Source organism: Chanodichthys erythropterus, chromosome 7, assembly GCF_024489055.1.
Source record: "Chanodichthys erythropterus isolate Z2021 chromosome 7, ASM2448905v1, whole genome shotgun sequence".
Taxonomy (NCBI): Eukaryota; Metazoa; Chordata; class Actinopteri; order Cypriniformes; family Xenocyprididae; genus Chanodichthys; species Chanodichthys erythropterus.
In genome coordinates, this window is record NC_090227.1 from 34,578,777 (window position 1) to 34,602,287 (window position 23,511).

Below are 23,511 nucleotides of genomic sequence, written 5' to 3' on the forward strand. Positions count from 1 at the left end.
TTTTATTTTCAAAATCTCTACATTTCTAAAAGATAATTATATAATGTGCAAATACTCTTAATTTTATGTTAAAACGGACAGTGCTATAATATATATATATATATATATATATATATATATATATATATATATATATATATATATATATATATTAATAATTTTTTAAAACTGACACTAAAATGTATTATGTCTTATTTCCAAAATCTCTAAAGCTCTAGTCTAAACTAAAGAGGAGGAGGAGGAGGAGGAGGAGGAGGAGGAGGAGGAGGGGCGGGTCCAGACAGCGCTGCGTCTCGCCGGATTTCATCTGTGTGCTGCTGTTCACTTTCCACAGACATGAGGGGCTGAACATCTCTCATCAACCGGCAATGTGACTGGCCATAAAAAAAAAACAACAACTTTCTGTTCTTTTTGATCTGGCCATTTAAACAACGACTTTAAAAGCATAGAACCTTGTAGTCCCCTGATAAGGAATATATTTAGAGCTGTTGTTGATTTACTAAAGATGTCTATACTGCCTTTCACGCCACCGATTGTAAAGAGACTTCTGGGCTGGAAGAAGGGCGAGCAGAACGGACAGGAGGAGAAATGGTGTGAGAAGGCAGTGAAGAGTCTGGTGAAGAAGTTGAAGAAGACAGGACAGCTGGAGGAGTTGGAGAAGGCCATCACCACCCAGAATATCAACACCAAATGCATCACTATACCGAGGTACATACTGTAGGCTGTCTAAAACATAGTGAGCTGCTTACCTAGATGGCATTTTGGACATCATATCCACATTGTAAACATTCCGAAAGCAAATTTTGTTCCCAAAAGGTTGTCTAATTAGACAGCTCACTAGTTTTTTGAGACACATCCATACACAGCCAAGAACTGTGAGGCTAACGCTGCTAACTAGCAAAAGCCAGCGGGTATTCTCATTTTAACAGGCTTTTCTAATACTGCTTAAATTGTTAATGCGTTGAGTAACGTTACTTCTCAGCCGTTTTTTTTGGGGTTCATTTGTCAATAAAACATTAACGTTTATTGTTTTGACAGTTACGTTACACTAAAGTGAGCGCGTCGTTTGTTGGCTAACTTGCTAAAGCCATTATTGCTTTGCAGTGTCATTTGTCGTTTGACAGTATCAAGAGAAGAAAAACATTTTTTGGTTAATATATTAAGTTCTCATATTTACCAGTTTGCTAGCATTCATATAAGCACTTGTTAGCTAGCCAGAATGGCTGACTATGTTGAAAAATATTAGTGACTTTTAACTGTTGAGTTGGCTTTGAAAGCTTATATGGATGACCATAAACTTCACCCATCTATATTCATAACAGAGAGACAGTTTAAGCGGTTGCGATAAAGTTAAATGTTCAGGCTTGTACTAGTGAATAAAATGCCAACCACCACTGTGTGCCAAGCTAAGCTGTTATATAACAGTCTGTGATATCTGGGGCAGACCGAGGCTTTTTTTTTAACAAATTTTGAGAGCTTGACTGTGCTTAGAGATCAAACCTTAATGAATTAGAGGTAAGGCTGAAGTAATGCCATTCAGTGAATATTTAGCCAGTGGTGAGGTTAAAGACTATCAAAGCAAATAATTGCAGTGGATGTGATGGCTCTTTATGTAATGTTAATGTTATTGGGTGAATTACCTGATGTTTTGTGTCTTTTGGTGTGTTCTACATCTTCCATACACTGCCTTTGATAGTGTTTTTAATTTTGTCAGTAAATCAGTGTACTGTGCTCTAGATGGTGCTGATGGAGGAGAGTAAAGCTTGTTATATCATAACCACTGTGGTAGTTCTATCCAATTGTACTCAGGACATTTTGTCATGGGTAAAAGGATTTGGAGAATTAGTAGCCCTACAGATGTAAACGCAAAGCCTTTGTGGCTGTTGAGAACTGCAATATGCATATTTTTTACTTGACAATATCAGTACATGTAATTTACAGAGTACATGTAATTTTCATTCAATAATTTAGCATAATAATTATATTGTGATTACTAATTGAAAAAATATGCTTTGCATAGGTGAAGTCCAATGGCATTTAATGTATCATTTATTTTGATGAAAAAATGGTTATCAGACATGTTTCTCTTACAACTCCCTCTGTATGCCATTGGTCAGACAAACAGAGAGCCTTGTTCCAAACTCGTGCCATTGGTTGAGTCAATGTTATTGTCTTGGCTGGCCAGTATTCTCAGATAAAATGGCAGTATTCACATTTTTAGGGAAGTCAACCTACAAATGGCTTACTAATAGCTTTCTCTGTACATTAACCTGGGATATGGGATTTTAACATAAAAATGTTTATCGCGGGTTAAAGAACTAGACTTCCACATCTTCAGCCTCATTTATGTTACTAATAAATAGGGCTGCTTGATTACGGCAATTAATAATCACTGTTATTTTGGTCAATACTGAGAGCAAAATAACCACACACACACACACACACACACAAACACACACATATATATATATATATATATATATATATATATATATATATATATATATATATATATGTATATATATTTAGGAAGGGACATGAGAGCATTATTGTGAAACAGAATGCGACACAATAATTGTATTGTCTTAATTAGCTTGTTTTCATAATCATGGAAAGCCAATTGTTTTCAGTAATTGAAAATAAAATTGAGCTACTACCACAGTCCTATTAATAATAATGTCAAAACGTCATGTTAAGTAAGAGAATTTTCAGTCCATACAGGTCTGTGTAAACAGATAAATGGTTGAGAATCAGGTCAAGAAATCTCAGTGGGATTCCCCTGGAGACAAACATAGTGTTAGAGGTGATATCAGCATTTGAGCCTGGGGTTACATACTTGAGCAAGTAAGTGCATACCTTACCATCTGTGTCGATAAGAGCAGAGAATTCTGGAAAAAAAAATCTGTATTGTGTACCTTATCTCATCTTCCAGTTATTTTCCATGTTTAGAGATCACAGATTATGGCAGGTCAGCTGGAATTGCTTAATCGTTACGCTGTGCTTGCTTACCACTGGGATATGTTCTTGTTCACCTTCTTCCTGTTTGGCTTCTGATTTCCTTGCACATCCCTCCATTATAGCTTGGCAAAGTTCAGGAATTACTCCAGCACTGTTCCTCAAAGGCTTTGAGGCTTTTAGTTCATGTGTGTTTGATGTCATCTAGTGTACTTAAAAACAGAACCAAAATATTGATTCTCACAATATGTCAGTATCAATATTATTGATTTTGACTACACACATTTTTTGTCGGATCAAATCAGGGTTTATTCTAGCTTCATACATTTTATTAATCAACACTTGAATGTGGGTAAGATTAATTTAAAAAAAAAAAAACAAAAAAAAAAAACATTTTGAACAAAAAAGCTGAGAAAGTCGCATTTTTGTTAAAAGTCTATGTCCGGATCGAATTCAGAACGACGATCAAAACATAGAGTAGATTGCATCCATCAACACCCCCAAAGCTTCATAGTCCTGTACCTCTTCATGGGTCAAAATTTCATTCACTAACGTTAGGCAGTTTTGATATTTGATATATATCCTCTTTAATGTTTGATAATAATGTTATTTTACATGTGCAATTATGCACAAGCAATGCTTCTATCACTTGTTTCTAGGGCTGGGAATCGTTCAAAAATTGTCGATACCGAGACGATACCGATACCTTGACTTCGATACTGATACCTAAACGATACCTTTTTCGATACCAATTTTATAAAATCTGTTTAAACAAGATTACATAACCTCAAAAAAAAAAATTTGGTTTTATATTTTAATTTTGTTGACTTTTTTTCAGACTCAAAGACTCATCTCCTGAGCCACTGCGGGGAATAAAAAAAGCACAAATTAACTAAATTTACCCATCACAATAAATCAGTGCAAATAGTTTTAATAAAGTTTAGTTTTCAATGCAAAAATTCAGTATGTGAGGCTCTTTTTAAATCACTCAGCAATTGTTCTTCTTCAAAAAATTAATTATTATTAACAAGATCAAAGCGGAAGTAAGAGTGACGCAAGTTCGTTGAAATAAGAGTTCTGTGTCTTTATTAAAATCAACACATTAATGATTCATCTCTCATCCACCCGCAATTAATTTGAATGTTATTTTTTTATTACTTGGCCCGACCCGCAGATTATCCGCAGTATCAGGAGGACGCTGATACCCCTTTTTCAGCAGAATTGTTCGCGTTCTGGAGCCAGAGGCAGAGCCTGTGCTCGTGCAGGTGAACGAGCCTGTCATGAACCGGTCGCGTGTTTCCATAGACTTGAGGGACGAACGCTGATGTAAAGCTGCTGTGTGTTGTACCTGTCCATAACTAGTCTAAAAAACATTGCGCGTTCCGCTGTTTCTGCAGGCAGTGCGACACGTTTGTTTTATGTTAACAGTATTATCTGTAGTGAACCGGCTGCTCACATAAATAGCCGTTTCTCACCCGTCCATTCGGAGATAAACTGAAAACGAAACCGTTGATTCACTCGCCCTCTCGCACATAGGGTCTCTCTCGTGCGTATAGTTTTATATATTTAGATATAAATAATAATGTAGCGCAACGTTACTTGCTCCTCAACGAGACAGCGAAAGCATTTCTCCGCCCCTCTACTCGGCTCCATTCTGAGGTACTGAAATTTGGTACCGAATGACAAGACACTTTTCGATACTCTATAGTATCGAGGCAGTTCGATCGGTACCTAAAAAGTATCGAGTTCGGTACCCAGCCCTACTTGTTTCTGCTGCTTCTTGATTCAGAGATTCTGTGCTGATTGCTCAGATTGACAGGTCTTGATTTATCATGCGCCATACAGCTGAAACAGTGCTGGAAGATCACTCATCCACCAGGATCTTATTACTTGTTTATTCTATGCACTTTTATTGTGCCATTTACACAAGTAGTTCTTATGCTCATTAAAGGGGACCCATAATGCCCATTTTACAAGATGTAATATAAGTCTCTGTTGTCCCCAGAATGTGTCTGTGAAGTTTCAGCTCAAAATACCCCACAGATCATTTTTTATAGGATGTCAAATTTGCCCCTTTTTGGGTGTGAGCAAAAACATGCCATTTTTGTGTGTGTCCCTTTAAATTCAAATGAGCTGCTGCTCCCGGCCCCCTTTCCAGAAGAGGACGGGGCTTTAACAGCTCGCGCTTCGGTTGCTCAACAACAACAAAGCCGGAGAATCTCATGCATCCAAAATGACGATTGCCAGTAACGGTGTTCAGCCTTACATTGTTCAAACCGGAGTCGGACACTGATGTAGAGACTCCGGAAGAAGTTTAGAATGCATCTGGATGTTTCTGAGTGGTTGGTCGATAAATGTATGTAGTTGTTGTGGAGTTGATTCAACTTGACTCAACATGTTAATCTTTTGTGCAAATCCAGCATTGAATTGACCTTCGTTTGTGAAGCAGTCCGGCGTAAAATGACGGCATCGCAACAACACTCTACTACAACAACTCTTCCTCTTCACTAAAGCAGCCCAACATGGCCTCACCCCCTTTGTTGTGTGTTCTCGGGGGCAGGGTTTATGTAAATTTTAGGATTTGTGATGTCACCAACCTGGGAAGAAGCTCATTATAGTCCCTACCACCCGTTTGTTGTGCGATTTCTGTAAAAGAAAAATCTCTTTGCTTTGAACTTGAGCGTCGTAAATTTGCAGATGTTGTTTATGCTCAAACAGCAACATTACACACTAACTAAAGTGAAAAAAGTGAAATCATAATCAAGGTCCCCTTTAATAGACTATCAATAAGTTTTATTGATTAAATCAATCGTCGATTAATCGTTAGCATTCCTACTATCTACTCTACTACTTGTCACTTATGCAATATGTGCATTGTCAGTCATGAGCTACTATAATAAAAAGTGTCAGGAAGTTGTGCCTGACTTAATCACTTGTGGTTTTAAATTTTGGCATTCTACAGTTTGACCACATACATCCTGCCCCTTTTAAAGGAGCATTCACACGGGAAATTAATGCTTCTCTGCTGCATCGCTTCTCTTGCCTTCACTGCTCTGTCAAGCAAACCTCCAAACTACTGTCATCTCTCATCTCTCTATTTTTTATTGATTTCTCATTTATATAGTCAGCAAATACCCACAAAACACCATTTAAAACATTCACTTGGATGTCTGTCACACACTCAAACTCAGACAGACTTTCTCTGTTCTTTAAACACAGCTGAGAGTGTGTTTATTCAACACACTATGTGGCGTGGTTATTCAGAGATCAAGAATGCAGTGCAAGGTCTGTGGAGGGCGTGGGTTGCTCTCTGGATTGTGGTTGAGTTTTGGAGTTAGGCTGGTCTGAATATACTCAACTGTGACATACAATCTGTGAGGTCCTGATGCTGCCTAAACTGATATGTTCTCTGCTCTTTTGGATGAAATCTTCTCTGCACTAGTGGCCAGCTGGGTGGCAAAGGGAAGACTGCACATATGTGCAACAGAACAAAAGCAGGAAATCAACACCTGCTCACAAGCTTCTCTTAGTTTCTGAGGTTACGCTACTTCCTGCTCGCATATTCAAATAGAGCACAGATATTCTGAGAGCCATTAACCAAAGTGAGACATGCTAACTGTTGAAAATATATTTTAATATAGGACTATCTCAGTTATGTTTACACATTCCAAAATAGTTTGATAATATTTACATATTTAATAAATAATATAATAAAAAATATATTTAAATAATCATCATAAATAATTTTACAATTAATTAAATAAATGCTCAAAAGTAAGATTTTGAAGAAATCTCTTATGTTCACCAAGGCTGATTTTTTTTTTGTTTGTTTGTTTGTTTAAATAAAAGTGCAAACAGTAATATTATGAAATACTGTTACAATTCAAAATGAATTTGTCTAGTGTAATTTCTGATCTTTTGCTTAGATAATTTCGCACAATGACAATTATGGAACAATTTCCTTAAATTGAGTAGTCAACAGCATACAAAATTTAGTGGCAAAACTGGTTAGAGTTTAGGTCAGGGGCCTTTTAGGGGCCTTGATGATGACTAATGGATTTAGTGTGACTCCACAGATGTGAATTGTGGGAGAGAGTAGACAACAAACACTGCTGCTCGAAGAGGAAGCTCCTGAGGTTACTGGTGAGCCACACACTCCCCGTCTTTCCTTCCAAATTCTCTTCGGTTGCCTTTTTTATTTTAAAACACCCGTTTTATTCACCGTGTTGATTTCTGGTTCTAGTAATGTTGTTGTGAATGACTCCAGTGTTGATTTTAGAGAGGCAGTGTGTGTACAGGAGGGGGTGGGACAGAAAGAAGCTGCTCTTGGCTTTGACAGAAGGGTGAATGAGTTCTGCTGTGTGTGACTTTCAGGTCAGTCTGGAGGTCAGTTTGACTTGAACAGAAGGAATTGAAATTGTGTGTTTGTTTTCAGCTGAGCTGTGGCAGTGACTGTGGGAGACTCCAGGACTTTGCTTTGTCTACGTGGTCTGAGTCAGACAATGGGATAATCTGTCTTCTCTTTGTCAGGCTGCAAACTCACAGAGGGTCTGGTCAACAGCTTTTTGTGCCGTGTCTGATGTTGCATTCAAGCATATGCAGTTGGCTGACTTATTTCTTTAAATGTGATTTTGGTGTAGATGTTTAAAGAGTGAATTAAAGGAATGGTTCGCCCAAAACATGCATGCTGTTGTTTTTCCTGTGATGCACAAAAAGTGCATTTTTTTGAAAATTCATAAGCAGCTCATAGAGTTCATAGTGACAGTGATCGTCCCTTCTCTAGTTCTCAACTCCAATATAGTTAAATGATGTAATTGGCATCCAACCTGATGCAATCCGTTGAAAGGTGCCATATTCTAAAGTTCCAGTCGAGGCCAAGATTTGCAGTGACTAAACTAACTTTGGAAGACTTGTAGGGGTGTGACGAGACTGGTATCTCACGAGACGAAACGAGACTCGAGATTGAGTTCACGAGACGAGACAAGATGGTGAAATACGTGACTAGAAAAAATATTCTGCAGGTGTATTTGAAATGTTTTAACTAATCATCTTGTAATCAATGTCATTTCAGTTCTACTTTCTGAGTATGAATTATCATATGCAGTAAAAGACAACAATACTCAAGCACTGTAAAAGGTTTTGCCACTAACTCAACTGACTGACTTCTCTTCTGTATGATTTCAGTCTCTTCAGACCTTACTGTACATGATTTATGAGCTTCTACAACCTTTGACCTCCTAACTGAACTCTTTTTCACAAACTGATCATAGAAATAAAACAGTATAAATGAAAATGTTAACACCTTTACAATAAGGTCTCATTTATTAACATTAATGTATTAACCAACATTAACTAACAATGAGCAATATATTTGCTACAGTATTTATTAATCTTTATGTTAGTTGATAAAAATAGTCATTCATTGTTAGTTCATGATAGTTCACAGTGCATTAACTAATGTTAACAAATGATACCTTATTGTTTGTGCTTAATAAGATTAAGAGAAAACTGTTATTCATTTTTATGGTAACACTTTACAATAAGTGCAACCATAATCGCACTCCCTCAATATTCAAAGTGCAAATAAGACCAAATTTTTCTTTGATACAGAGCTAAGAGATGGTTACAACTACACTGCCCAGCCTAAAATAGCTTTCATATTGAGAGATATCTGTATGCATCAGGGAGCCGCTTTCAAAACGCGGGGTATTGAAAGCGCATTTGAATGCGCGCTCATGTTTACTTTCACTTTCAGCGATCGCGCATACTCTGTGAATATGGAGCCGCGGCGACTGTAATCCAACTTAATTAAATGTTTATTTAAATACAAAGCAAAACGACAGTGGAGGCATAATGTAAAAGTAGCGGTGGCATATTCTTTCCAAATCATCCTAACACTCTGTCATGGCAACATCACGAGACTACTTTTCGCCTCGACGAGAAATCTTTTCACAGTTTAGTCTCGCGAGATCTCGTCACACCCCTAAAGACTTGTGGTGGTTGTGCAAAGTGTTTGTTGCAATTCCTAGAGCTTGACAGATGTGGTAATTCTGATTTTTTTTTTTTTTTTTTAATGGAACAGAGCATGTATGTGAATATTCTTCAAATTCTTCATTTGTGTTTTATGGAAAGAAAATACAGCATTCCATTTAGGAATGACATTAGAGTGACTAAATAATGACAGAATTTAACATTTTTGGCAAACCATCACTTTAAAGGATTAGTTCACTTCAGAATTAATATTTCCTGATAATTTACTCACCCCCATGTCATCCAAGATGTCTTTCTTTCTTCAGTCAAAAAGAAATTAAGGTTTTTGAGGAACACATTCCAGGATTTTTCTCCATATAGTGGAGTTGAAGGTCCAAATTGCAGTTTGAGTGCAGCTTCAAAGGGCTCTAACACAATCCCAGATGAAAAATAAGGGTCTTATCTAGCTAAATGATAATTTTCTAAAAAAAATAAACAATTTATATAATTTTTAACCATAAACGCTCATCTTGCACTAGCTCTGTAATGCTCCACACATTAAGTAATCACGTTGGAAAGGTCACGCGTGATGTAGGCTGAATTACCGTGGTAGGGTGTATTCGCTTTTCTGGAACGGCCTACGTCACGTGTGACCTTTCCAACGTGATTACATAATGCATGGAGCTAGGGCTGGGCGATATATCGCATGTGATTGTCACGCGCATTTTGTCAGTAAAGCCGGTTCCCTGATTGCCGCTAAATCGCCATCACCTGCTTTCAAATGGAGCGGCATTTAATAGACAAAACCGTAGATCACTGATAAGCCATGCAATATCGCGTTCATATCGCAGATGTATCGCCTTCGATAAGCCACGCAATATCGCATTCATTATCAGGGAACCGGCTTTACTGACAAAATGCGCGTGACAATCACATGCGATATATCGCCCAGCCCTACGTGGAGCATTACAGAGCTAGTGCAAGATGAGCGTTTATGGTTAAAAAGTATATATATATTTTTTTATATATTTTATTTTTTAGTAAATGACAGATCGTTTCACTAGATAAGACCCTTATTCCTCGGCTGGGATCATATAGAGTGCTTTGAAGCTGCACTGAAACTACAATTTGGACCTTCAACCTGTTGTACCTCAGTGAAGTCCACTATATGGAGAAAAATCCTGGAATGTTTTCCTCAAAAACCTTAATTTCTTTTCGACTGAAGAAAGAAAGACATAAACATCTTGGATGACATGAGGGTGAGTAAACGATCAGGAAATTTTAATTCTGAAGTGAACTAATCCTTTAACCCATCTTTTGGAGATTGAAGATTTAAATATTTTGATTGACAGACCACTTAATTGCACACTATTGCAATTTAGGAATTTTCAGCAGATTTCAGCAGTTTTTTTTCTGAATTAATTTTATGTTCACATATTTTTCAGTCTTAAATACATGTTTCACATTTGTTTTATAAGCAAAAATAACAAATTGTTGTAAATAATGTTTATTCAGGTAATCGGGTATCAGTCACCTTGTTCTCTATTTATAGGCTTCTACCTTTTTATAAAGCTCATCAGTCAACCACTGCTTTTAAGTGCTATTGGGTTAAAGCTAAATTTTTACTAATATATTACGTAAAAGATGATAGGCAGCACATTCAATTCTGGGTTAATGTTTTTTGTTCTGTCTGGCAAATCCAGACTTTTCTGGTGCAGAATGCTGGCATTCATACTGCTAGTGCATAGCTGAATGAATAGGTAAACATTACATTGGAAAAGTGTGCAGGCCTCGTCTGCTGTCTGCTCTGCCACGCTGTCTTTCCCCTCCTTCTGAACTCAAGTCAGGTACTTCCTCTAAATTCACTCACTCGCTTTCTCTGTTTGTCTTCTGTCAGTCCTCTGAGCCTGAGCTTTTTAAAGAATTAGGATAATCCTACTGATGCTGGGTGAAAAATGCATTATTGTGATGAAATTCATTAGCAATGGCTGTCATGGTGCGTAGACCACAATAGCATGAGGATGATTCATGCTTTCTCTGTGGCTTTTCTCTTCTCACAGCCGGTGACCTCTCCACCCTGTATGAAAATAAGGCTTGATTCACTTTCCACCTCAAAGGGTCTCTTGCACCATTTGAATATCCTGACTTCTGCGAAAAATGAATGACCCAGTGCAAGGCTATTAAAAGACTCACAGGGTGTGATTTATAGGGCTTTCACTTTAATTACGTTGTACAGTGGTGCAATCAGGAACGTTGTGTTTTAGGAACAGTTTGGTTATAACATTTTAACTGAACTGTTTTCTGCAGTTATATATACAGTTTTGTAATGCAAATTTTGTGAATAGGAAACCAGTGAATTAATGTTAAAGGAGCAATATGTAAGAATTTTGCAGTAAAATATCCAAAAACCACTAGGCCAGTGTTATATATTTTGTTCACTTGAGTATTTACAATCTTCCAAATGTTTCCAATTATTTGTAAATCTTGAGAAAAGTACAATTTTAACCAAGGCTGCGTGTGAGGAGTCGCCTGTCAATTGCGTCATACCTGCGTTACCCTCGGTTTCCAGTTTTATTTTGTAGAAACCATGGAAACACAAAAGACGCTTTAATATATTACATGTTTTAATAGACAAGGGAACAACTGTTTTGATATATTTATAGACATAAAACTAATTATTGTTATATTGCTCAACACATTTATGCTTGTTTAAATCTAATTTTCCTGATTTTTTTTTTTTGTTTTTTGTTTTGGGAGTACCATGCTTTACCATGCCTCAGAGAAAAACACTATTTTGTGAAGTAGCTAACATAGCATAATCAGATGCAGCTTTATTTTTAGTAACAGTAATACAACATTTTCTCCATCATACAATATGTTTTAAAATGAATTCCATGCCATTTATCAGCATAAGCCATCCAGCATTTAATATGATATTCTAAAATCGATCTAGCTTACCACAGTGTGCAACAAGTGTCTCACAGCAGCCATCGAGTGAACGCACAGAGTAACGTTATAGCATAATTTTCAACACTCTCAAATGTATCTAATATAATAAACAGAACGGCGTTACCTCATACTCATGACCAGAAAAATGGAAGTGGTGCTGGCGACTGTGCCATAATAAACGTTCCGCTGCTTGCGGCGTGTGTTGCGCATTCACTCCAGCGGCCTCGTTCAGCTCCCGCAAAACTCGGTCATGCTCTGCTTCATACTACAGTAATGTTAATAATCGCATCCATGTACATGATTTCTTTCCTAGTCCTATCCCAATTCTTTTCCACAGGCTGTGAGGTGAAGACCACATGTTCCAAGATTCCAAGATTGTTTATTTTCCACTACTGGGGAATCATAAGGAATTTAATGAATCTGTTTCAAATTCTGTTCCACTAAATAGTACCATTAACGATTCTTCACTCCCCCTTTAATATTTAACTAAACAAAAACATTACTATCAACATTACTATTTATTTATATATTTTTCCTTTATAATTTTTTTTTAAAAATCTGCTAAGGGGTAAATAAATTTAGCAAATCATGTAAAAATATGTCATCTTTTATTGAAAAAATAAACATTTTATCAAACTTTGATAACTGAGAAGATAGTGATAAAACTACATTTTATAAAAATCATCTGTCAAGTTGATAATATAAATTACATCAGCATATGAGTGTCAGATTGGACGACTACAGGGACTCATCTCAAGATCACTTATTTAACATCTCACATCTATTACCAATTATAGAAAAAGATCAGTTAAGAATAGAAAATGATTGAAAATGTTCAAATCAGGCATGGTACAGTAGAATCAGAATGCGTAGTTCATGCATAAAAAATTTCAGTCAAAGCCAACAAGTTAACCGATATTCACTTACCTGGTGAAGTTTTTCAGTTGGACTGGCGTTTATTCTCTTTAGCATGCAGTGTGAAGTATTTTACTCAGTTCCTTGATCATTCCGATTTAATCTCAGCGAGTAAAGAACGAATTTATACTCACGTGCGTTATGAATTGCATTTGTTACTGTCTGACAGACAGCATGTTGAAGCCGCTCATGCTGCCATTTTCTCCCTTTTCTTGGAAAGTGTTGACACATTCAAAACGTCCTGTAGTTTGGGTTTTCCGGAAAATGCATGTACTCGCTGGACCTCTGCTTCTCGTAAATATTACCGTGTATTGTGCTCGTTATTTTTTGACTGACATCGATTTTGTGACGGATGTTATTTTTTGACAGATGTGATAACATGCTTGAGGGGTGAATTATGTTCATTAGAACATTAATAAGTAATTAAAAATCGTCCTGAGGACTTTCTAAGTGCTTTTTGCATAGTTCATTAAACTTAAGTAATGGAATTAAGTTTATTTTGTGGCTTAAATAAATTACGTTACTCCGAGACTGACATGTTTGGCTTGCCTTACACTGATTTAGATCTCATGGGCAGGGGCATTTCAGCATTGAAGGACATCCAGGGCTTAGCCCAGACCATTTTATGTAAATACAGGGATCACTCGAAGAGTTTTTTTTATTTTTTTTATTACATTACATTATTATGTCAGTAGAACTCCTGGCAGGTATAGCTGTAGTAGTTTCCTTTCACCAGGACTTTGTATGAGGTCCACAGTTGCGCGGTTCCTTGTCTCTGTCATCCACTATTTTTTTTTTACAGTCTATGGTCATGCAGCAGTCATCATCAGAGAAAACACCCTCTCCACAAAGAGGAGTTTTTTTGTTTGTTTTCCCGGTCTAGCTAGCCTAGAACCAATTATAATGGCTGCGCTGCGCCTGTTCAGTGTTTTCTTATTAATTTTTTTTAGAATTGTAATTTAAAGGAAGATTAAATAAAATGATGCAGACAAAATTAAAATGCGGCACACTGCTTATGACTTGCGTGACGCGGGACAACAAAGCTTCACATTTCAAATCAAAAGCTTCAAATTTTAAAGCTTCCCGCAAAATGCGGGACAGGTCACAGGTGGTCCCCCTTTGGTAAGCGGGTTTTTGATTTACACACTGTTTAATGTTTGATGATGATCACGTTATTTTATATTTGAGTGAGTGAGCAATCTTCTATCACTTGTTTCAGCTTCTTCTCCTGTGTTTTTATCCGGAGGAGATTCGGTACTAGAAGATGCCAGTACAAGTGCTAACGTATAATGTTAGCCTATGGTAGTAATAACTAGCTAGTTAAACAAATAGGCCTACAGTGAAAGCCAGCCAGATGATGATCTTCAGACTTTAAGGATAAAAAAACTGAATTCTTACCCACTGACTTCTTTACGAAAAATCCCCAAAGTCTCGTTTGCTTCATTTTTCTTAAATTTTTTCTCGCACTCCTCCCCTAGCTGCTGCATATTCAACAGAGAGGAAGAAACGGAGTAGCCCATAGGCTACCGACAGCAAAGAAATGTATTCTATAGGCTAGATTATTTTTAAGGTCTATTTTTACAGACTATATGCAGTATATGCAAAGCCAAAGCGCAATTAAATAAAGCAACTTATGATTTCGGGGGTTTACATGGGCCTATTGTCCAGTTTCATATTTGCTCAGTGACAGTCATTACATTCGGGGCTTGACTCAAAACATTCGGGGCTGAAGCCCCGGCAAAATCGGCTGGCGCCGCCCCTGCTCATGGGCCATAAGTGAAACGTAATGGTCACAGTTCTTGATTTGAATTGGACATTACTAACTGATGTCTCACTGAAGAACTGCTTCAATTTAGTGATTCAGTGAGCAAGTGACTCATTAAATGGATTCAAACCAGTAATATGAGTCTTTGTTCAATAAAAAAAAAAAAAAAACAGTGTATAAATTGACTTTTTCTAGTCATGCTATATGTTTAATGTTCTGTCGCTGTCAGCATTAAGAAGGTAGAATGATTTTTTGTTAATTGTTAACTTTTATGGGACTGGTTGTTTATTTGTTACCTGTGCAGGTCTCTGGATGGCCGTCTGCAGGTATCTCACAGAAAAGGCCTCCCCCATGTGATCTACTGTAGGCTGTGGCGTTGGCCTGACCTGCAGTCCCACCATGAACTGCGTGCCGTAGACTTGTGCGAGTTTGCTTTCCATATGAAGAAGGACGAGGTGTGTGTGAACCCTTACCACTACCAGCGTGTAGAGACACCAGGTAAGCCCCGAAGGTGTTTTACCTGTAGTCAGTTTGCTTCCATAATCAGTTTTTCATTTGAAACTAATTTGAGTTATTTATTGGGATAAATTAGTTTTTTCCCCGTTTGTGTGTGTGCAGTTTTGCCTCCAGTGCTGGTTCCTCGGCATGCTGACATCCCCACAGACTTCCCTCCGCTGGATGATTACTCCATCCCTGAGAACACCATATTCCCAGCGGGCATTGAGCCTCCGAGCAACTATATACCGGGTGAAAACATGTTTTCTGTTTTCTCTGAAAATCACACATTAACTTTCACCCAGACATGCCCTCAGGACTACACAGCAGGCATTACTCACTCTAACACACACACACACACACACACACACACACACACACACACACACACACACACACACACACACACACACGCATGCTGGTTCATAGCCACATCTGCTTGAGTTGATTTTGTCACGTCTCGGTTCATTTAAGCTGTTTTGTCAAAATCAAAGTGTTTAGTCTGGCGTCTTAATAAAGTTGGTAAAAGCGAATAAGAGATCAAAGTGCTGATCTCATGAGTGGTAACATCATACTGAGGATCAAGACTATTGGTGTTAAAAGTGTTTCACATGACTTGAGTGAAAGAATTCTTCTTTCCAGGTGGACCTTCTCTAGTCAGTGGAATTTCATCATGCTTTTCGTCATGCTGCATAATGTTTAAACTGATAATAATGATTTTTTTGCTCAAAATGATTTGCAGTGATTGTTGTCATTTTGAAAAAAAATGTTTTTACATTTCATCAGAATTATTACACTTTCACCAATAAGCACAAATCAATAAAATGTTGACTCATATGCATAGTTTATTTTACCTCACCTAGTGTACATATTTATTATAGGCTATTTATCATATAAATGAAAATTCTCTGTCTACAAATAAAAACTGGTAAAACAACAACACAATCGCAAACAACATAGTTGAGAACCAAGTTTGGATTTATTACAGTTCATCACTGAGAAGGTTTGATCGCAGATTTATGTGACAGAACGTAGACTGAATGACAATTTCATTTAAGCAGAATATCTCAAATGCAGATCGCTGAACTCCAGCTAACTTGTTTGTCAAGTGTAGAGAGAGCAACTTCTGTAGTGTAGAGAGCGTGTGCATGGTTGCCAGATTGCAAAGATTAAACTTAAACTCTTGACATCTGGTAACCGCAAACATGAAAGCTCATAGTACAGGCTTGTACAGCAGTCTTCTAATATTAAGTAATGTTTTGTCTTCTTTTTTCTACACAAAAAAATAGAGATTTTGGTAAAGTTTTTATTTTATAACTACATTTTAGTCTCGTCTTTTTTGTCAACGATATTGCATGTTGATATAGTCACAGTTATTGTTTAAAGGTGCCATCGAACGTTATTTTACAAGATGTAATATAAGTCTAAGGTGCCCCCTGAATGTTTCTGTGAAGTTTCAGCTCAAATACCCCATAGATTTTTAATAATTTTTTTTAACTGCCTATTTTGGGGCATCATTAAATATGAGCCGATTTATGCTGTGCGGCCCCTTTAAATGCTCATGCTCTCTGCCCACGGAGCTCGCGCTTGCCTTAAACAGTGCCTAAACAAAGTTTACACAGCTAATATAGCCCTCAAATGGATCTTTACAAAGTGTTCGTCATGCATGCGGCATGCATGCGGCGGATTATGTGAGTATTGTATTTATTTGGATGTTTGTTGGCATTTGGATTTGATTCTGAATGAATTTAAGGCTATATTCCATGGCTAACGGCTAATGCTACACTGTTGGAGAGATTTATAAAGAATGAAATTGTGTTTATGAATTATACAGACTGCAAGTGTTTAAAAATGAAAATAGTGACGGCTCTTGTCTCCATGAATACAGTAATAAACGATGGTAACTTTAACCACATTTAACAGTACATTAGCAACATGCTAATGAAACATTTAGAAAGACAATTTACAAATATCACTAAAAATATCTTGATATCATGTCAGTTATTATTGCTCCATCTGCCATTTTTTGCTATTGTCCTTGCTTGCTTACCTAGTCTGATGATTCAGCTCTGCACAGATCCAGACGTTCTGCCCTTGTCTAATGCCTTTCATAATGTTGGGAACATGGGCTGGCATATGCAAATATTGGGGGCGTACACCCCGACTGTTACGTAACAGTCGGTGTTATGTTGAGATTCGCTTGTTCTTCTGAGGTCTTTTAAACAAATGAGATTTATATAAGAAACAATGGAGTTTGAGACTCACTGTATGTCTTTTCCATGTACGGAACTCTTATTTAACTATGCCAAGATAAATTGAATTTTTCATTCGAGGGCACCTTTAATAATCTCACTGTCATCTTTGTCATGGGGAAAAAAGGTTGTCGACGAACTTTTTTCATCATAGATTTAATTTAACGAAATTAACACTACTTTTAATTTTTAATTCTGCAACGACTAGTTTCAGCCTCTGGTACCACAGTGTCAATTGATACTTAAAGCTGTAAATAATTGGTCAACGCACCCAAAACTGTTGAATCTTTAAATTTGTGCTCTGCAGGGAGACTGAATTATGTCTTGTATTGTGCATTTGGCGTAGGTGTGGTGATTAATAACACTACATGTCTGATTTATGTTTCAGAGACCCCTCCTCCAGGCTACCTAAGTGAGGATGGCGAAACTAGTGACCACCAAATGAACCACAGCATGGACACTGGTTAGAGCCCTGAGATCACAAACAAGCAGTTGCTATTAGATACCAGAGCTGAATATATTTGTTTATAATTTTCTAATTCTATTTTTCAGGTTCCCCAAATCTTTCACCCAACCCTGTCTCTCCTGCAAACAGCAACCTAGGTAAGATCGCAGACTGTCAGAGTGATATAAATTTGTCATAGGTCCCTGATTGTCAGAGTGATATAGATTAATAAAATAACACTAATATTATATTACTATAGGAATTTTATTTTTTCAAAGCTGCCACATTTTGTTGCAAAATGCAGCAACTTTGGCTTTCACTTTCGGCACCTTTCCCCTTGCATGTGTGGCTGTGGTTGTTTTGTTGCATGAAAAAACAATCCTCTCCTTCAAGAGTGTTTGTTGTGATGGGAACCCTGGAGAGTCAGAGTGATTTCTGTAAGTACTCCACCCCACTGTGAGTCCGAGTTTAATCTGGCTGGATTATCTCCGACATATTATCTCCATAACGTTAGTCTGTGTGCCTGCCTGGTCCTGTGTGAGGTGATTAGTGAAAACGGAAGTCTGCTTCAGTGAGCCCATGAGAAAACGCTAGGACGAGTCACTGCCAGTAAAACAGATGAGTAACGTCACCAGCATCCTGTGCTATCTCCATTGAGCACGTCTACAGTTGTTAACTATAGGAAGGCAGGGCTGAAAAAGACTGAATGTTTTGGGGGAGTTAGCTGTTTAGATCGTTTGGCCATATAACAAGTGGATTTGTGCATATACTTTCAAAATCAACTAGTTGAGATGGTTCTCTGAACTATTAGTGAGATTAAGAAGTGTGATATAATGGTGCTGGCATAGGGTCATGTTAATCAGACACCAATCAGATACATTTCTTAAGGATTGACTGTATACTACCTTTCAAAAGTTTCTTATGCTCTCCAAAGCTGCATTTATTTGATAAAAAATTCAGCAAAAAAGTAATATTGCTAAATAGAATCAAATTAAAAATAACAGTTTTTCTAGTGTTTTAGTATATTTTTATAAATTGTTGTAATTTATCCCTATGTCGACCCATCCCTGAATATATTTTAATAGTTAGGGAGTCCCAGTCCCAGGCTTTGCCTCTCAGCTGTGCAAAAGGAAACCTCATATAAAAGAAGCCTTTGTTTCTGTCCTCTCAGTCAGCCCAGGGTAATGTAATAATAATAATATCCTGTCGCTGGGTTGTTCTATCTCTGCAGTGAGACACCAGGAGGCCCTGTAATAAAAATAACAAATAACCCATTTCACATGAGCTGCCTGCTGTTTTCAAAGGGCCACATTCTGTCAACAGTGTGATCACTATACACTGATTTACACCAGGATCCAAAGTCCAGTGCTTTTCCTGTTGTTTCACACTTTGTTCTGCACTTGTTTTGTTTCTCTCATCCTCTCTCATGCTCGTATATGTGTGTTTTTTAGATCTGCAGCCGGTAACATATTGTGAATCCGCATTTTGGTGCTCGATTTCCTACTACGAGCTGAATCAGCGTGTGGGCGAAACTTTCCACGCCTCGCAACCATCTCTGACTGTCGACGGCTTTACAGACCCCTCTAATGCAGAGCGCTTCTGCCTAGGCCTACTGTCCAACGTCAACCGCAACGCAGCCGTGGAGCTGACGCGCAGACACATCGGTACATTAAGCTCACATTTCTGAAAAATGTACAGAAAATACTGGAATTAGAGATTCTGAAACCTGTTTTTGCTCTTAAACTGCATTACCTTTCCCCAGGCCGAGGCGTGCGTTTGTATTACATCGGCGGTGAGGTGTTTGCTGAGTGTCTGAGTGACAGCGCTATTTTCGTCCAGAGTCCGAACTGTAACCAGCGGTATGGCTGGCACCCCGCCACAGTGTGTAAGATTCCTCCAGGTGAGTCAGTCCGTCTGTACACTGTGATTGGATGAATGTGCAGCTGTGTATATATACATCCTATGAGTCACTCAGGCATGTTCTAGTGTCAAGCCTTCCTCGTTATGTTCCATGGAAGCACTTAAGCATACATATTTGTGTGTGTGTTTTGCTTTTGACTTCCTCTCAGGCTGTAATCTGAAGATCTTCAATAATCAGGAATTTGCAGCTCTGTTGGCCCAATCAGTTAATCAGGGATTCGAGGCAGTGTACCAGCTTACCCGCATGTGCACCATTCGCATGAGTTTTGTTAAAGGCTGGGGGGCAGAATACAGGTAAGCCAAGACACACATCACACAGGATATATATATATATAATATATATATATATATATATATATATATACACACACACACACACACACACACACACACACACACACACACACACACACACACACACACACACACACACCACACACCACACACCACACAACACACACACACACACAGTCCCTCCAGGATTCTGCGATTGCAGAATTTACCGCAAACGCCACAAAATTCGGAGTGGCTTGCAATTTTTCTACATTGCCACAGATTTTGGGCCTGAACAAGTCCTGTGACGTCATCACAACGTACATTCAGCCAAAAGAAAGCCCACTTTGAAGTAGGCTATGTGCGCTGAACTTGAATCAATCGATAAACAACTGTTTGTGCCGTTGCTTCGGCAATGCATCTGTCAGTCATGACCAAAAATGTAAATCAATGAGATCTTTATAACAGCACAGCAGACTACTTACATAAAATGCTTATAAATATAATTTGTTTATTAGTTTTATGATAAAAGCTCTATAATTTTTATTGTGGGGGGCAAAACACAATGCAATGCAATAGGGATACAGTGATGATTGAGAGATAAACAAATAAATGTTCCTGAAAGCCTGTTGTATCATATTTGATACATAAAATATACAAAATTGATTGATAAAATATATAAACCTTTCTAAAGGGGGAGCATATACCCCCATACCCCCCTCGAGTACCTGTCAATCATGCCCCCTTTCACAAAATCATGTGGGAAACACTGCAATATAACATTTTATAATAAAAAAAAATGGTTTTATTTGGTGTCACATATGAAATAAAACGTTGAAATTATATTTTAAGTTATCAGAGTTCTCCTTTTAAAAATTACAGAGCCCAGTGGTTCTTGAACTCAGAAAAGTAATAAATGCTAGAAAAATATTGATTCTGGACTGTTTTTACTGAAAAACTCCACAAGAAATGCCGCAAATTTTGAGAAAAGCTGCCACAAAATAAGTCATTTTAGGCCTCAGAAATCAGAAAAAAGTCCCTCGAAATCCTGGAGGGACTGATTACATATAAACTATTGTATATATTTTATTAAATTTATCAAAATAACAGTGAAGATATTTTTAATGTTGCCTAACCTTAATTACAAAAGAATTCTACTTCAAATAAATGAAGTCAGCATGAACTCTCTATTCATCTAAAAATCCTAAAAGAAATGTTATCATGATTTCCACAAAAATATTAAGCAGCACATCTGTTTCAAAATTGATAATAAGAATTTTTTCTTGAGCAGCAAATCAGAATATTAGAATGATTTCTGAAGGATCATGTGATGCTGAATATTTGGAGTAATGAAGAGTCATGCGACACTGAAGATTTGAAATAATGACTGCTGAAAATTAAACTTTGCCCTCACAGGAATAAACCGTATTTTAAAAATATATTAAAATAGAAAAGTTATTTTAATAGTATGTATATGCGGTGTGTGTGTGTGTGTATATATATATATATATATATATATTTGTTTGTGTGAATTAAAATGTATTTCTTATTGCTCTGTACATGTAAATGCTGAGTACTTAAAAAAAAACAAAAAAAACACACAAATGGCACTTAATCACTTTGTTTCTGTGACAGTAGCACACAAAAAGCTAATGGCTGCCCTTGATTATGTAAAACGGTTATTCTGGGCTGCTCTGTAGTGTGTTAAAAATGATTGGCAGGCATGGAAGCACATTACTGACCCAGATTCTCCTTCCTGCAGGCGGCAGACAGTGACCAGCACCCCCTGCTGGATAGAGCTGCATCTCAACGGCCCCCTGCAATGGCTGGACAAGGTGCTCACTCAGATGGGCTCTCCGAACCTCCGCTGCTCCAGCGTGTCATAGGACGAACCCTCAGCTCATTTCATGTAACCATAATCATCTAATGACATCCAGGACCCACCCTCTATTACTGCTTAATGCCAAGCAAACAGAGCAAGGACGGGGGAGACAAACACCTGCTGGACTCAGTGTCACTTTATCAATTACAGATCCCAATGTTTTGCTGTGAGCAAAAATGGACACGTACAGTTTGAAGCACTTTGAACAATGACACTCATGGAACATGGCTGATATTTCCTAAAATGAGGCATTTTCCTCATTGTGAATTTAATGTGATCATGAAATTATGATTCTGTCAGTTTTTGTTTTGATCGAGAAATGTATCACACATTTAATTTGATCTTAAGGTATTAGAATCATGGGCTCATAATATGATTGCTCAGAATCATAAATATCCTCAAAGGGGGCCTAGTCGACATTTCTGGCGACTTAGTGCTGCACCAGACAAGCCTTCAGAGAAGAGTTCTTTGTTTCCACCACCTTCAGTGAAGGGGTCTTGAGTGAACTGTTACAGTATGTTAGCCTGGGCAGCTTTGTCTAGTTGTTTGTGTCTAGTTGTGCTCAAGTAAATTGCACTGCACTGGAGAGATCTTAATGTGATTGTTGTCTGTTTAAAATACACGGTCGACCAGGTTATACTTATGACAGGAACTGAGTGTGTGAAAGCTGCTTTGCCTTGATTATGAAAAGCACTTGTTTTTACAACCTAATGACGTGGTAAACGATAGCATTGGAAATTTGTCAATGACAAATGCTAGTAGCTAATAGTGCCATATTTCTTGAACTTGATGGTTACCATTTGATTTTTGCTCAGCAAAGACATTTTTGTAAAAAGTATTTTTGCATAATAAACCGAATTGAGATTGCGAAAGTATATTTTTACTGCTGCCCTAGAGTATTGTAATTAAGATTGTGTAGTAAAGTATTTATCACCCACATCTACAGGTGGCCATCACTGTCATAGTATACATAGATTTTAAGAAAAATGTACACCCTTAAACAGATAGTTCACCCAAAAATGAACATTTTATCATTTATTGCTTACCCTCAAAACTTGTATGAGTTTCTTTCTTCTGTTTAACACAAAAGAAGATATTTTAAAGAATGTGGGTTTCCAGACAGTTGATAGACACCATTGACTTCCATAGTAGGAAAAAAATACTATAGAAGTCAATGGGTGCCATCAACTGTCTGGTTACCCACATATCTTCTTTTGTGTTAGAAGAAAGAAACTCATACAAGTTTGAAACAAAATGAGGGTAAGTAATGATGATAAAATTCATTTTTGGGTGAACTATACCTCTAAGGTGTACATTAGCGAAATTTGTGCAAAATTTCGGGGTTAAAACAACATTTCACTTGTCCATTGTATGGTAGTCTTTGGGGAAAAAAAGCGTCTGATAAATGCATAAATGTAAACGTATGAAGCACTGGTCTCACAGAAGTCACTTTTGCGCTTGAATCCATGTGACCAACTTGAGCCTGATGTTATCTGAGTAGTGAAATCTTTAGCAAATTCATATCAAAAGGACTTTTTTTTTTTTTTTTAGACAAAAATTTGCCAAACAATGGTAAATGTGAACGCACCATTATTCACCATTTTTCTTTACAACATTCACTTGATTTCTTTGTCTTCTGTGTGCATGAAAGGGACGTTTTAGACACAGGACTGTCAATCCATTAAACTGA

General features: G+C 37.5%; 1 protein-coding gene across 1 annotated transcript; it reads left to right on the plus strand.

Moving 5' to 3' along the window:
• Positions 1 to 304: 304 nt before the first annotated feature.
• smad3b (SMAD family member 3b) lies at positions 305 to 22,957 on the plus strand. Its single transcript, XM_067390327.1, has 9 exons — positions 305 to 708; positions 14,859 to 15,052; positions 15,173 to 15,301; positions 17,690 to 17,764; positions 17,854 to 17,904; positions 19,198 to 19,410; positions 19,509 to 19,646; positions 19,816 to 19,960; positions 21,702 to 22,957. The coding sequence occupies exons 1-9, from the start codon at positions 506 to 508 to the stop codon at positions 21,823 to 21,825; spliced, it is 1,272 nt and encodes a 423-aa protein (XP_067246428.1). The 5' UTR covers positions 305 to 505; the 3' UTR covers positions 21,826 to 22,957.
• The last annotated feature ends 554 nt before the right edge of the window (positions 22,958 to 23,511 follow it).